The 14,213-nt window shown below is 41.4% G+C and overlaps 1 protein-coding gene across 11 annotated transcripts in view; it reads left to right on the top strand.

Annotated features, from left to right (window-relative positions):
• The window catches only part of SYNRG (synergin gamma), a 1,253,369-nt gene extending 1,240,705 nt beyond the window's left edge, over window positions 1-12,664 (top strand). For 7 of the 11 annotated variants that reach the window (XM_069614679.1, XM_069614677.1, XM_069614676.1 and 4 more), the window contains 2 exons: window positions 3,824-3,978; window positions 8,413-12,664. In XM_069614679.1, coding sequence (XP_069470780.1) covers window positions 3,824-3,978; window positions 8,413-8,524 — 267 coding nt within the window. In that variant the 3' untranslated portion in view covers window positions 8,525-12,664. The remainder of the gene's footprint in view (window positions 1-3,823; window positions 3,979-8,412) is intronic. The other 4 variants (XM_069614680.1, XM_069614674.1, XM_069614681.1 and 1 more) reach the window with 2 other exon arrangements.
• The last annotated feature ends 1,549 nt before the right edge of the window (window positions 12,665-14,213 follow it).

Here is a 14,213-nt window from a genome sequence, read left to right as displayed (position 1 = left end):
GTCACCTCTCCACCGTGGGGCTACATTCAGTTGTAATCGGCCATGCAGTATGGAGGAAAGGGGATGGAATGTAGTAGTAGTTAATAGTTACTCACTGTAGTGACTAACGTACTCCTAGTCCATAGTCCCCTTTCCTCCATACTTCCCACCATCCACCTCCCTAATAATACTGGTGTAGTTAGGCAATGTTAATATTGTCGACGCGTCAATTGGCAGTGAGGTGTGGCACCGGTGGGCGGAGTCAGGGGAGTACATGCGCCCAGGGCTGTTCCCACACACGCCTCTAAATTTAAAGGGCAAGGTTTTTTCTGGTGCAAAAGGTTGTCTCCCGTCCCTAGCGAGGGACGCCCATGCAGTATGGAGGAAAGGGGACTATGGACTAGGAGTAAGTTAGTTACTACAGTGAGTAACTTTTTTACTGAGGGGGTCAGCTGACCCAATAATTTACATTTGAATGCTGCTTCTAGAGTGCAGTAGGACCTTCTGTGGCTTGAATGCACTGTTTGAATTCTTTGCTATGACAACTTAACAAATTGGCATACAGAATATCGTGTTACTGTTAATATTTTTGAACTGGTATTATTAATGTTGATCAGTTTACATTGCAGTGTCCAAGGAGAAAAACCAACTGCCAGTAAAACAAATTATATGTTGGTGACGCAGGCACCCATACAGTGTCTGGTGTTTGCCAACATAGCCGTGCAATATTCTTGCTCATCTCTAGCTGTGTCTTTGGACACAGCTAGCCTGCATAAGCATTTGAACTACTTCACAAGGTCAAGCGCCTGATTCCAGCAACTGGTTCTAAATCATCTTTTGTTGCTTCTCGCAGTGACACTCTAGGCCAACTTGCAGGGTCCTCCTTGACATTAGATTTTCCACGCTTTTTGCGTTTATTGATAAGTGCAGGTTTTATTCATCAATTGCGGTGTGGGCTTATGGTCCCAACTGTCATGGGCCTATGAGGAGCCCAGCTGTAACACACAGGACTGATCCAAAATTGACACAGGACCCCACAGGGGACACAAGACAACCACCAATAGCCTTGATAAAGACCCACAAGGTCGAAACACATGTCGGTTGACCACAATTGGGACCATGAGCCCACACCGCAAATTGATGAATAAAATCTGCACTTATCACGAAACGCAAAAAGCGTGGAAAATCTACTTTTTCAAAAACAACAAATTGCGAGGTATCCGGGGGGAAAAAAAAGCCTCTATCGTACCAAAAAGGAGGTGTGGGCCTCACCTCAAAACGCATCCTGTGACCTTGCACTACTAAGAAGGGCATCACAAAAATAGACGGAGCTTAGCAAGGACGCTTCCAATCCTAGGGCCGCGTTTTTGTTTTTATCTATTTAACAATATCTTACTATCTGTGCAACTATGCACAGGAAAGGAATGGTTATCACTCAACTCCTTGGACGAGGCATCACTCTATGTAACATTTCACCTGGAGCAGGGAAGCGTCTAATGGGTCAAGCACATGGGCTGCCTTACATTGGTGCTCCCAAGTGCAAATCTCTGTTCTTTGGCAGTAGTCACTAATATTACCCTCTGCGCTTTGCTGGCACACTGGCTTTCTCTGTAAGAATTAAGCTGCGTTTGTAGTTCATTCCTTTGTCCCAGTATGCCTACACAGCAGAACTTGGCATTGCAATTAGTTAACAATTGGTGCATGCCTACCTGTGCTCTGATCCGGAGAAAGGACATTCTTATGGGCGGAGTCACACAACTGTAGGACTGCCTGCACCCATCTCCTATGGGAAGTTTTATGACCTCTTTCCGAGCTTTACTATTATGGTTGTTCAGAAAAACATTAAATCCATCTGATAAGTGTAGTGACCCCATCTACAACTCACTCATGGAGCTCTGTGAACCCGAAAAATATGTGGTTTTGCATGCGGTCCCTTGCAAAGGAATGTGACCAAGCAGTTCCGGCTACATGTGCATTATCTATGTAGCAGGCATTGCACAAAAATGAGAAATAAAAGAAAGCTGGCCAAGAGGGTCATGAGCTTTCAACGTATTTGTCTTGTTTTAGGACATTGAAATAGGAACATTTTCAGTGGGTCCCCTACTGAACTTTTGGACTAGCCCATAAGGTTCTAAGTGGCAATTTCTTTTCACCTAGCGCCTCAAAGATCTGGACATTCAGGCATGCAAATGCAACGTTAATTGGGGTAATTTGCAAAACTCAAATACATTCTTTTGTCAAAAGGGTCCAACTCTTGGAGGCAACTCTTGAGAAACAGCGCACTACCTGAGGCACCGCTGACTTACAAGATCATTGGAACTGAAATAACAAACCGCAAGTTGAACATCTTAAACAGATGGGTGGACAAATTAAGGAGGAAACTGGAGGAAGTGGCGTGTACAGAAGAAGATCTGCAAAATAACCCAACAAAATCCAAATTGGAAGCCCAAGACTGGATCAACACCCTAGAAAAGGCACAACTCAACAAACTCACGAAACATCTGCCACCCACCTTTAACAGTCTGAACGGACCTTTGCCGTACTGTATAAAGTTCCCCGACAAACAACTCAGGATCACATACATGAGAGCATGTTTAAACCTCCTCCCCACTCACGAAATTCAATCGATCAGACTAAAAACAGCCACCACAGAATGTAGACTATGTGGCGACCCAAACAAACAGGAGACAGTACACCATCTCCTGATACAGTGTTTTGAGCTAAGAGAAATGCATGCTACATATCTAAACAACCTGTGCACCGACCTTGTTGGACTTCAAGAAGAAGAAGAAACAACATGGTGTGGTACAGGTTGATGTCAGGGGAAAAAACGTCCTGGGCACTAGCAACCGTAAAAATCTTAGAAGCAGCGTTCTGCAAAATAAACGCACAATCTGGTAGCTAGCGCTACAAAACAAGTGCAACCTAGTTCGGTACGACTGAACGCGGGAACGGAGTACCAACGAACTACAGGAAGGACTGGTAAATCCAATCTGAAGCTAGTGAATTTCCTCCGTTCTGTTTGCACCCCGAACTTTTGAATGTTGAACCTTGAAAGTCAAGTCTTTGTTGTTGTTTTCCTTCTCCTTCCTCTCCTTCCTCTTCTTCCTCTTCTTCATCTGTTATGTTTGCCTTTCTACCCTTTCAATAAATCTCTTAGCTCTGAAGGAACAGTAAAACGTCTTGTAAACATTGCTAACTGTAATTACAAACAAGAAAATAATTTTTTTTTTTAAAAAAGGGTCCACTCCTGATACCACTCGAAAATTAGCATTCACAATAGAAACAAGACTACCCTGGCAAATCAACTTGTTAGATTTTAATATGTGAAATTTACAAAAAGTACCAAAGTATTTACACTTTCTCCTAAGAACTGAGGCAGACATACTTTTTCTGTCCTTCTGGAGCAAGAGGAAACCGAGGTGACATTGCACTGCTGGGGTTATATGTGGCTTGGCAGGCCAAATGTGGTCTTGAGCTTGCATGCCTACCAGGTAAGTGGACAGCATGCTCCAAATTATGCTAAATTCGATTGAGGTGGCTTTATAGGGTATAAAAGGCAGAGTTTTTCATCCGTTCAACCTCGACCATAGGTAGACCTATAAGAAGAAAGGTGGGTATACCTAGTAATAAAGGTCCAAGTTAATGGTTAAGGCGAGTGGAGAACATAATGACTGCCTATCACCATCTGCACCATGGAATCAAATGCCACCACACACAATCCTCTTTAAGACTAATGCACTGCATTAATAACATTTTTAAGAGTAAGAAAAGAGTGAGGCATTTCTCTGTGTTAAATGTGACCCTTGTAAATCATGTTATAAAAAGTTCCCTTGTCGTTTAGAATACTTCACCTAGACTACAAATGGACAGTGAAAACCAAACCCAATCAGCTGTGTATTGTCAGGCCACTTGTGTGTCATCTGGACTTTCTTCACCTTTTGGTTTTACACGTTATTTCAGAAAGAAGATAAACCTGCCGAGGAGCCTCCTAAAAAAGTATGAACCTGTGGTGTTTCCTTTCATGTTTAGCCCTTTCATTCTAGTTGTGTGTTTATAGTGATTATAGACTGCGGCTACGTCATTCAAAATATCACCAATCATAAACCCTCTTTAGTTGTCATTTCTGTAGTTGTAACACTTTTGCCTCAATCAACTAACAGATGTGTTTGTGCACTGTAGCTCGTCTTTGCTTGTTTGCATGCCACGGTCACATACGATGGTGATCTCCTTTTTTTGTACTTTAGCGGTCTATGGGTGTGTAATTTGGCATTCTTTGCTAGTGTGTCCTCTGAACAAAGCATGCACCTTGTAGTTTGGGAACTGCTATAATCGATTGTTTTTTTTTAATGTTTAAACAGTAAGTAGCTGTACAAATGTTTGGGGTTTATTCATGAATGTTGTGAACGTTAGTTATAAAATGGTAGCAAAATATTGTTTGATCTCACCCAACAAAAAGTAAAGCTCCTAAAAAGCAAATAGAATAAACCGAAATCGTGTGCAATAATCACTGTACTTGTAGAACACCCAGCCAGCTCTCGATAGTTAATAGATTTACATGTTTGATGACATCTCCCGACTTGCACAACCGAAAGATGACAGATGGAAACTGTTGTGACCACTGGGAATTTCTCGGGGCAGCATCCGTTCAAATTTTGCCGTTCTGTGCATTACGGATGGGGGAAGAAAACGCATGTACATCGTTCTTGCGTCCGGTATGAACACCTAGATCTCATCCCTTTTATACAGGTGTCTATGTGTATCCATATATGCACTAAGGACACTCAAAATCAGTCGCATGCAGTGTAAAATACCATTTTGAAAAGCTGTAAGAATACAAGGGTTTCTCATTTGGATTTCCTTGAATCTTAAGCTCCAAGCCATGTTTAGCCTCACCTCCTTCAAAGGGAAGCCTTTAACTACCCAGCAGTGTTGGGAACCCCCCGGGCCCCCCTCCTCTGAGGATTCAGGCACCACAAATAGCATAGAGAATGTTAACTGAGGATGCCCTCATATCAGGCAGCATAACTGGGCACATGATACACTTTCAAAACCTTTCCATCTACTCCATTAACTCAGCTGATAACGGTTCTAGAAGTCATCTCCGATGGTAGCTTCTGGCACTTAATCGGACAAAAGAAATTGCTTTAGATATAGAGCTACAAGTTCAGGATTGGAGTCCATAACAATAACACTGTGAACCAACGAATACATTGAGCGAATTGATAAGCACTGGGTGTTGCTCTAGGCCCGGTTGCTTAGGGCTTTCTGCAAAGGGAACATGAGTGAGCACTTTGGCCTAAACGGACACTTTTGGGGTGGCCCCAAGACTGATATATTTTGTCCTTCTATAATGGTACAGAAAGCCTAAAAGAATATAATCCAAAGCTATTTAGATGATTTGACAGTAATTATGATAGATGGAAAATCAGTTCTTGTTTGTTTCATCAAATATCTCCTGACATCAGAGCGCTCCATGTAACTATTACTTTTACAAAGGTATGCGCTCCTTAAAAGCCCAAGTATGTCAGCTTTGAAGCTGGGGAGTCTCTGAGGACTCCTACTACCCAACACACCTGGCACTCTTTTTATCCACTGTGAAACAATGGGAGGCGGTGTTCACCATGCTATGGTTTACCCTGTGATAGACCGGTGTCGCACTGAGATTTTTACAGCAGGCATTTTAACCCTCAGAGGAGTTTTGCCAGCTCTGATAAAATGTAAACATTACATCTTCTGCGCTAGGTGGTTCATGTGGCCAAGCAAGTTGTCTGATCACAATATGAAATCAAATGTTAGTAGCTGAATCACTGGGGCCCAGATACCGATAATTGTAGCCTTTTATCTCTTAGTCTTTAATGTTGCAAAATAGACCTAGGCTTGTAAGTCTCACCGCGCAATGGTGACCGGACAGGCACTGATGCCTACAAAAATGGGCTAAATAATCACCTAGGTAGTTAACCTTTTGATTTTCTTTCAAGACCTTCATCTTTATGGTGACTGACCCAGGCTATCAATTCATATTGTTTGGTAAGGCTCATACAGGCTTAGGCTGTCCTCCAAGAGGAGATTTGCTTCTGGGTCTTTAGGCCTCCACAAAGACAGCAAATTAAATGATGCTTCAAGTGTTCCTTATATGTAAATACATTTCCCTCGGCACAACAGTCGCTAGTATTCTCCTACTACTCTGCTCCTGTCTTTCTTAGCAGAAATGAAATAAATATAGCTTGAATATTGTTCCTAACATGTGCATTTGCTGTGAGTGTTAGAAGTTAAATGAAATAAATTATCATATCATAAATCCATGTTTGTAATTGAGTTCCTCCTTTTAATACTTTGTATCCACTTGTGATGCCTATTCCCTTCTATGCACGATCTTTTCAGAAATGTTCATATAACTTGGCATAAGAACTACATTAAGATGGGTGCTGTCCTAACTCATTGGTTTGCGTCACTTGGATTGCCCTTCCCATGTTGCATGTTCTTACAAATCTCAACCATTTGCCACTGTTTCTCAAGTCTTGGTCCAGTTACAGTTGCATCTCTATCCTGAATCCAATGTTTCCCCTCTATTGTTAGAACATGCAATAGGTTTCACTCTGCACCAAAGCATGGCCGAGTCCTGCACCTGGTTTACAAGGTATCTGTCAGATTAATAAATGCACCGGACGTGACTGAACGTATCCTATCTTGTGCTAATGCGATCAAAAGCTGGATGATCGAAAGCAAGCTTCAGTTCAACCCTTCGAAAACGGAGATTATAGTGTTTGGGCCTAAACATCTCATCAATAACTATGACATTACCACTACCTGTCAAACCTTGTTTGATGCAGCAACATCCTTCCTTTTCAAATAAGGTAAAAGAATCTTAGCTGCATCTGGCAGGCATCGCTGGGCTGTAATGCCCACATTTCAGAGGTGGTTAAGTCAGTGTTTTAAACCCTATTCTGCTGTTCATTTCTGAATCGGACTGTGCAATAGTCATAGGGACAATGGTAAATTCCAGACTGGACTATTGCGGCATCCTCCTCCTGGGAGCACCCGAGAGCCAACTCCAGCGGCTTCAGGTGGCCCAGAATGCCGCTGTCAGACTGATATTCAGCTTGCCAGAAACCGTCCCAACCTCCACCTACCGAAGGAAACTGCATTGATTGCCGGTTTGGAAGAGAATTGAATTCAGAACACTGTTTCTTATTCATAGGTGTATTTATGGAATGGAACCCAAGTATGTGGTTTAAAAAATCAAGCCTTACCAGCCTAAACGAGCTCTGCGCACATGTGGTCAAAATATGCTGGCCAATCAGTTTTCTTCTTGTGTTCCCCGGGTGGATCGTTGCTTTTCCATTAGGGGCCCTCGTCTCTGGAATACACTTCCCAATGACTTGTGGAAAACCAGCTCTATTGCCCTTTTTCGGAAGAAGCTGAAAACCTTGTTGTTTTAACAAATTCGTTTTTTCATGCCTAAAAGCTGGGTAACAGAATATAACATCAGCACCTAGATGCAGGTTTCTGCTTGGTTCCAGTAGGATATGCACATTATACATTCCTAATCAATTCAAATCCCAACACTCCTAATGTAGTGTGCACTGCTTGTTGCCAATTTGGTCATATTGGAGATCCTAATGGCTGGCATAAAGTCAGAATTGGCGTTAATGAAAACATCGATATTAGGCAATCTGTTGTCCTTCTCCAAGTTTATCTGTTAATCCCTGATCCGCACACTAGCTATCTGGGCTACAGTGGGTCATTATATAAAAGACACACTTTTAAATTCATAAACGCAGCCATTTCAATTTGTGTTCTGTAATCGCCATTGCCCCTTACTGATTAACAGGAGTCCCCAGAGATGCAGCTTTCTCCAACAACACGTACTCACAAGGTGATGGTTGAGCTAAGCAGAATCTCCTGTGCCATCCAGTCCCCCCACCGACCCTTACCAACAACCCACCATTAACCTACTTGTAGGAAAAGGCTATGCGCCTCAACACTGAATGATTTCTGACATTGTGCCCTTTTTAGTTGGTACTGCAGCGCTAGTCCCAGCACTAGTCCCTTGGTAAGCGGAAATAGCTGGTCATCCGACTAAAGACTCATTTCTGTCCTCATACTAACCCACCTTTGCTGACTGAAGACTATTCATTTTGGATTCCCTGAATACATGTCTGCTTTTTATTTGCTCTTGGGCTAGTTGACGAGCCTTGCCCCTAAGCCTTTATACCTTAATCTTTAATGGCCTGAAGGGTGTGGAGTCCAATCTTATAGTTAATGAGCACAGCCTACTACATTTACTAAACAAAAAACATGTGCAAAGATACGTTTGTTATTGACTCGGAGTAGCAAGGGTGTAGTAAACAGAAGCTGTGGGTGTGTTACAATTGTTCATTTGCACTTAAGTCACAAGTAGACTGCTGATTATTGCTTTTGTATCTACAGGCGTTCAATTCTGAAACTGACAATTTCAAGCTGGCTTATGGTGGACACCAGTACCATGCAAGTTGTGCAAATTTTTGGATCAACTGTGTCGAGCCCAAACCCCCAGGCTTGATTCTCCCTGACCTGTTGTGAAGGTGGGGAGATCTTGGCGGAAAAGAGCATCCCTTGTGGTAAAAAGCCATGGAATGGAGCAGAAATATGAAAGATTTCGCTGTTCTGTTTTCATAATTCAAATGAGCATTCCCATAATCTGCTGTAGGCTCTCACAATCAACGATTAAGTCTGCGTCAGTGGTTTGCATTCTACACCCTGCAGAGTAGATGACTATTTCCAGCTTGGATTTCCTGCAGATTGAAATTTCTCCAATAAATAAGGCACACCTTAAGACTGGGAGTCCTCCCATCAGGACTTTTGTTAACGGCTGAAGTGGGTGATAGTTTAATTGTTCCATGGCATTCAATGCTACATAGTTGCTGAGGTGGTAGCTCTGTGTTATCTTTTTCCTGCTCTGGAAAAGAACTTCTGCACAACACAGCCTATTGTGGTGAGAGAAATACACCTTGCGTATCTGGCAAATACTGTAGGGAATTTATATTCACAGATGTTGGCCTCCACTTTGGACCCACAGGTTATCCACACCTACAGATTCTGTCCAAATATCTCCTCGAAGAACAATATTAGATTTTGTGGGAGGTCATCCACTCTTTGCTGATGGAGGAAGTGTAAACCAGGGCAGCGTGTACAAGCGTATATTCAAAGGAAATGATGGTGATATGATTCAGTGAACTAAAAGCTTGACATACTCAAAATGTACCATTTTATTAGGGATTTTATTCACTTTTAAACTGTCAACTCCTGCAAAGCCAAGCAAATCGGATATTTTTAATGACATGCTCTTCTGGCAGCGGAACAGAATGATGGTGCTGTGTTGAGCTGTTACTGGTATACGAAATTCTAATGGCATTGCATGTTGGGTGCTGAAATGCACCCAAAGGAAGCAGGTTTAATGTTGATGCTGCAGGATTCAACTTGTGTTGTGTGGATGTGGCCCTTGGTTATTGTGCGAACTTGAGTCTTACGTTTTTGTTTCTCCACTTTGGTGCAAAATGTAAAAACAAATCGCAGAGGCTCAAGTTTGTCATGCTGCCCACAACCACCCCAGAGCTCTTAACACCAAGATGTGTACAATGCCTTTTGAGAAATGAAAGGTAATTTGGGTCATGAGACGTGTGCTAGCATTTTATATGTAACTCCCCGGGGATGTTGAGACGATGTATACTTGTGTGATTTAACAGATGTGTCATGTGCTACAAACCAGACGCTTAATCCCTTGAACCAGTAAATGCATCTTTGCAGCATATGAACAGAAATTTGACAAATGCTTTTTTCCAGACTTCAATAGGATATACAATATTTTGAGTAATGTAATGAATAGCTATTATTTGCGTGCAAAGGAATATCAAATCAAGTCATAGATTCTGCTTTTCACTGCCATTCTTTCTTGCATGAAGTTGACACAGTGAGCGAGGCTATCTTTGACAGCAGCTTTCCCGTTGTTGGACATGCTAAAATGGCAGCTTGTAAAAGCAGTCTTTCTAGATGGCATTGGAAGTATTGCTTTAGTAAGCATGTGTACACCAAATTTCATGGGAATTCCAAACACATAGCATTGCTTGCTCTTTGCCTATGTAGCACAACACAAATCATTGACGAAGTCTGGGGATGAGAAGGGATATGGTTTCTGGAACTCAATATGCTAGAAATGTGGCTCTGGGCTGCCCAGAATTTATCAGAGATCGCTTGCAACTCGTAGCTCGCCTTGGAAGGATTCTGTGCTGCACAGTCAAGGAGACGCCATTCCAGCTGGTCAAGGCTAATGCATGGCAAGTTTCCATTTTGTGACTCCTCACAGTATGATAATTTATTCTTCCTGCCTACTCACTGTTCCTTTTTAGGGATTCTCATAGCAGAGTTAGGTCAGTTATTCTCAACGATTCGGTGTATATGATTACATGGAATAAGTACATTGTTTCCATAAACTGATTTTATGTGCTTGATGCAAGTCGAGATGCTCTAAACCAAACCAAAATGTGAAATCCTCAAACTGCGATTTTCAAATGTGAGTGATGTTTGCTAGAGTGGATCGTTTCTTTGGAATTGCAACATAGTGGTGAACGCTTTGTCTACAGCACGGGTTAGCAACCTTTTCACTCCAGCTGGTTTCCACTATAACTCCCATCAGCCCTAATCGCCATTGCAAGTGGTCGGGCAATCGGGGCAGTTGTAGTCCAAAGAATTTGGAGGGCTGCATGCCCCTGCGGTACAGATAGGAAGCAAAGGGCTGCTGCTACGCCAAAGCGTACTTTGCTTAACATGGATTATTTTGGAGCACTACATGGATGCAAATGCTTTACATACAGATGCGACTCGTAATATCCTCAAACAAAAGTATCATGGACTCGTGTTGTGTGGCTCGTTACATCCAGCAGTTAGCCAGGAGCACTCTACATCGCATTCAGCCCGACCTGTGCTATTATTCTAGGCAGGCGCCGTGTGTCCCTGGAAACTGTAACCAGGGTTACTGTGTTTCCCACACTGGCTTGTATGAGCTAGTTTGCAGCTGCCTAATTCAGTACAGGTTGACAATGCTCTTTTCATATTTCTGATCTTTTCCTGATTCCACCTTTTGTCCCGCTGTAATTAGATTCTTCCCTGAATGAATGTCATAGCTACCATAAACTTATCGGCTATGATTTTAACATATCCATTTTCTATATATGTAAATAAAATCTGAAGTTACATATTCTGTGGGTGCTATTTGTGGTAATGGATTGTCATTTTAAATACAAGTTCGTAATGTAGTCATACCGATTGCTTTTCTAGATCGATTTAACTTAAATATCTGTCCTTTTAAATTATTGCCTAAGAGGTTTGTCTTTAACGTTTTTGTGTTGCATGATCTAGGCGTAATGGCAGGATTTTTTTTGTTCTTTAATGTAATGGGTGGAAGACACCTTGCATAAAAGAGTCCCATTTTAGCTCAATGCCTTGGAGTGCTGTGAAAAGTTGGCGCACTTTATTCCTGTGTGTTATTTATTTATGGTGCACTTTTCTATCATTCCAAAACCGACATGTATTCCTATCCGAATAAGGAGCTTCTAGACACCAAGACAGTTGCAGAAGTCTTTATTTATTAATATATTTTGGCATGAATCCACTTTACTATAACTGTTACATGTATTAATTTAGCAAGCTTGTGATGCTGCTTCAAAGATGTTTGGAAATGCAACTACTTCCCGTCACCTGCTGGGGATAAAAGTGTAAATGTTAATTTGGACGATTTAATATGCTCTGGTGCTTGAACTCTGGTGTCTTCAGTGGGTATTTCTTCCCTTAAAGTGAGCTTGGTCAGTCAGTGGGTCGAGCAAGGCACACATGCTGGAAAGTTAGCAGGAGCATAAGCAAAACGTTGGGTCCAGCAGCGGTATAGTGGAGGCCGATTTGTGCCGAATCTCTTATAGAGTCTGCCAGGTTGAGAACTAAGAAAGGTACAAAGACCTTGGTCACCGGTGAGCTGCCACAACGAAGGAAATGAAAATCTGCCATCATAGGATGTCTGTTAACTGTATCCTCAATATATCAGACGAAGACGTATTCAATTTTTGACGTGATTTCAATGAGAGTGATCTTTTTTCAATACATTGAAACCTGTTAGCCACACAATTCAGACATGTCTCCGTCAAAGGACACAAAGATAAAGAGTTATGGCCATGTCTGTGCTCCATGAAAAAATTGTTGAATTGAACACTGGGCCATTGATTAAATCGGTGCATAAATGTCATTGGCTCATTCCTTTTTTCAAGCTCCTGACTTGTTGATTACTGCAAGAACTTAGTAAATAATGGCTCCCCTTGGCTTCTGTTAACACTTTTGGTTTGGGCTTTCGTTGTTTGAATATCAAGATCCTTCAGTCTTAAATTTGAAGTCTCTGAAGTAGCATGCTAACTAGCTCTGTGAGGTTTGAAAGCACTGGTTTAGTGAAAATGACCTGTCTCTTACGATGATGCAATCATCAAATTGCAAAGTGAAATGTTGCTATTTGTTTTATGTGAGTGATATTAACGTGTACGTTATGGTAGAGCACACTGTTGGATTTTTGTGTTATGGGTTGTTAAATGTTCAATTTTAATGTTTTTTGGCTCAAAGTGCAGACTATATTTCTCTACTTTTAATAAACAGAGTTCTTCTTAAATTAATTTTGCATTGTGATCATTGTGTGCAGAAATGTAATGTGGTAAATTAATTGGTGCCAAACAAATTGATTGAGAACGGATCTTTATAAGAAGCATGAAGCCAGTATCTTTAATGAACTACTGGGACTGCTAAAATACCTTCGCACAATCATGATAATAACATTGCGCTTGCAGAGCCACGAATGCTAATTTGCTCAAATGCAGAAGGTCATCTAATTTGGCTCAGGCTAGAAGGGAAATGAAAGCATATTTGTATGTATAGACATATAATTCAAAAGGTGTCCTGTTGCTCTGGTTTCTCTTGTGAATGGTCTAAACCAACCATAAAAATAAAATGCACTTTTAGAATCCAAAGCTTACACAGCACTGGCAAACAATTGACCCTTCTGATTTTTCCCAGTGTGCTAGAATCCTGACATGCCCGCCCTGGTGACTGCCCTCATCAATCTACGTAAGCAAAAGTGGTGCGTGCAATTGCGTATGGATGGAGGCCAAGCACATGATCATGAACTGGACCCTATGTATTTTTGTATAACTCCGCCAAAAATCATTTTGTGGTTTTAGCATTTCCTCCGCTTCAACTTTCAACATGGAACACTGATTTAGATTTTGCGCCTGGATTGGTTCATCTGGTATGAAAACAATTCACAATTTATTTTGGGTGGGGTTAGGAGGTTCAACAGTTTTATATTACATAAAGGACTGGCTATAAAGCCCCTAATGCGGTTTCTAAATGCTGACAATTCTGATTTGAATTTTTTTAAAGACAAATAGTTGCCCAAAATCACACAAGGCATCACGTGCAAAGCTAAAAACCAACCAACACGTTTTGCCTCATTTTTCACCTGTTGAAAGATCATCTTCCCAATATAAGTCCTAACCAATTATTTCCTTTTAAACTCCTACCTATGGAGCAACTACATTGTGAAGAAAGTGTTTACAAATGTATGCAGCTCTGTGTTTCTGATAGCTGTATAATCTTTTGGCAGTGCCTTGAGTATCTTGGAGTGGTGACCAGCTATGTATTTAGAAGTACAAAGCAGCACTTAGTCTGATCCTGAAACATTAGTCATCATTGGATACTTCAATACATGTTCTGATTATTAATTCATAATTAGATAAGCTTACACCTGAAGGATTACTTTCAAATTAGAAATTCATTGCCAACATGTATCAATGGGTTATGGATCTTAGGTGTGCTTGTCAACCGCCTCTGAATAGCAAAATCATTTGTTTTCAGGATCTTCGAAATCAGTATGCATGGAGGAGCAATTACCTGTAAAGCATTGCCTTGGAGAAGATTCTGAAAACTCAACACACATTTTAATTATTAGTATGCCGAGTGTTTTCATTTCTTTTTTCCTTTACCTGTGCTTCTGTTTCTTCTGCTTACCCTTTGAGAACTTGACATGATTGATCACTTTTGGGTTTCACTAGGAACATTGATCAAGTGCTTAGCTTTTTGTGTCTAAGGGGAAAAGCAGCTTTCCCTCTGGGTTAGTGCCTCCAAGTTGGGTCTGTTTTTTGCACACATTCGATGGTGGTAAA

Source organism: Ambystoma mexicanum, chromosome 9 (genome assembly GCF_040938575.1).
Source record: "Ambystoma mexicanum isolate Mex_15411 chromosome 9, UKY_AmexF1_1, whole genome shotgun sequence".
NCBI classification, from domain to species: Eukaryota; Metazoa; Chordata; class Amphibia; order Caudata; family Ambystomatidae; genus Ambystoma; species Ambystoma mexicanum.
Note: the sequence above shows the minus strand (reverse complement) of the source record. Positions and strands in the feature narration are given on the sequence as shown.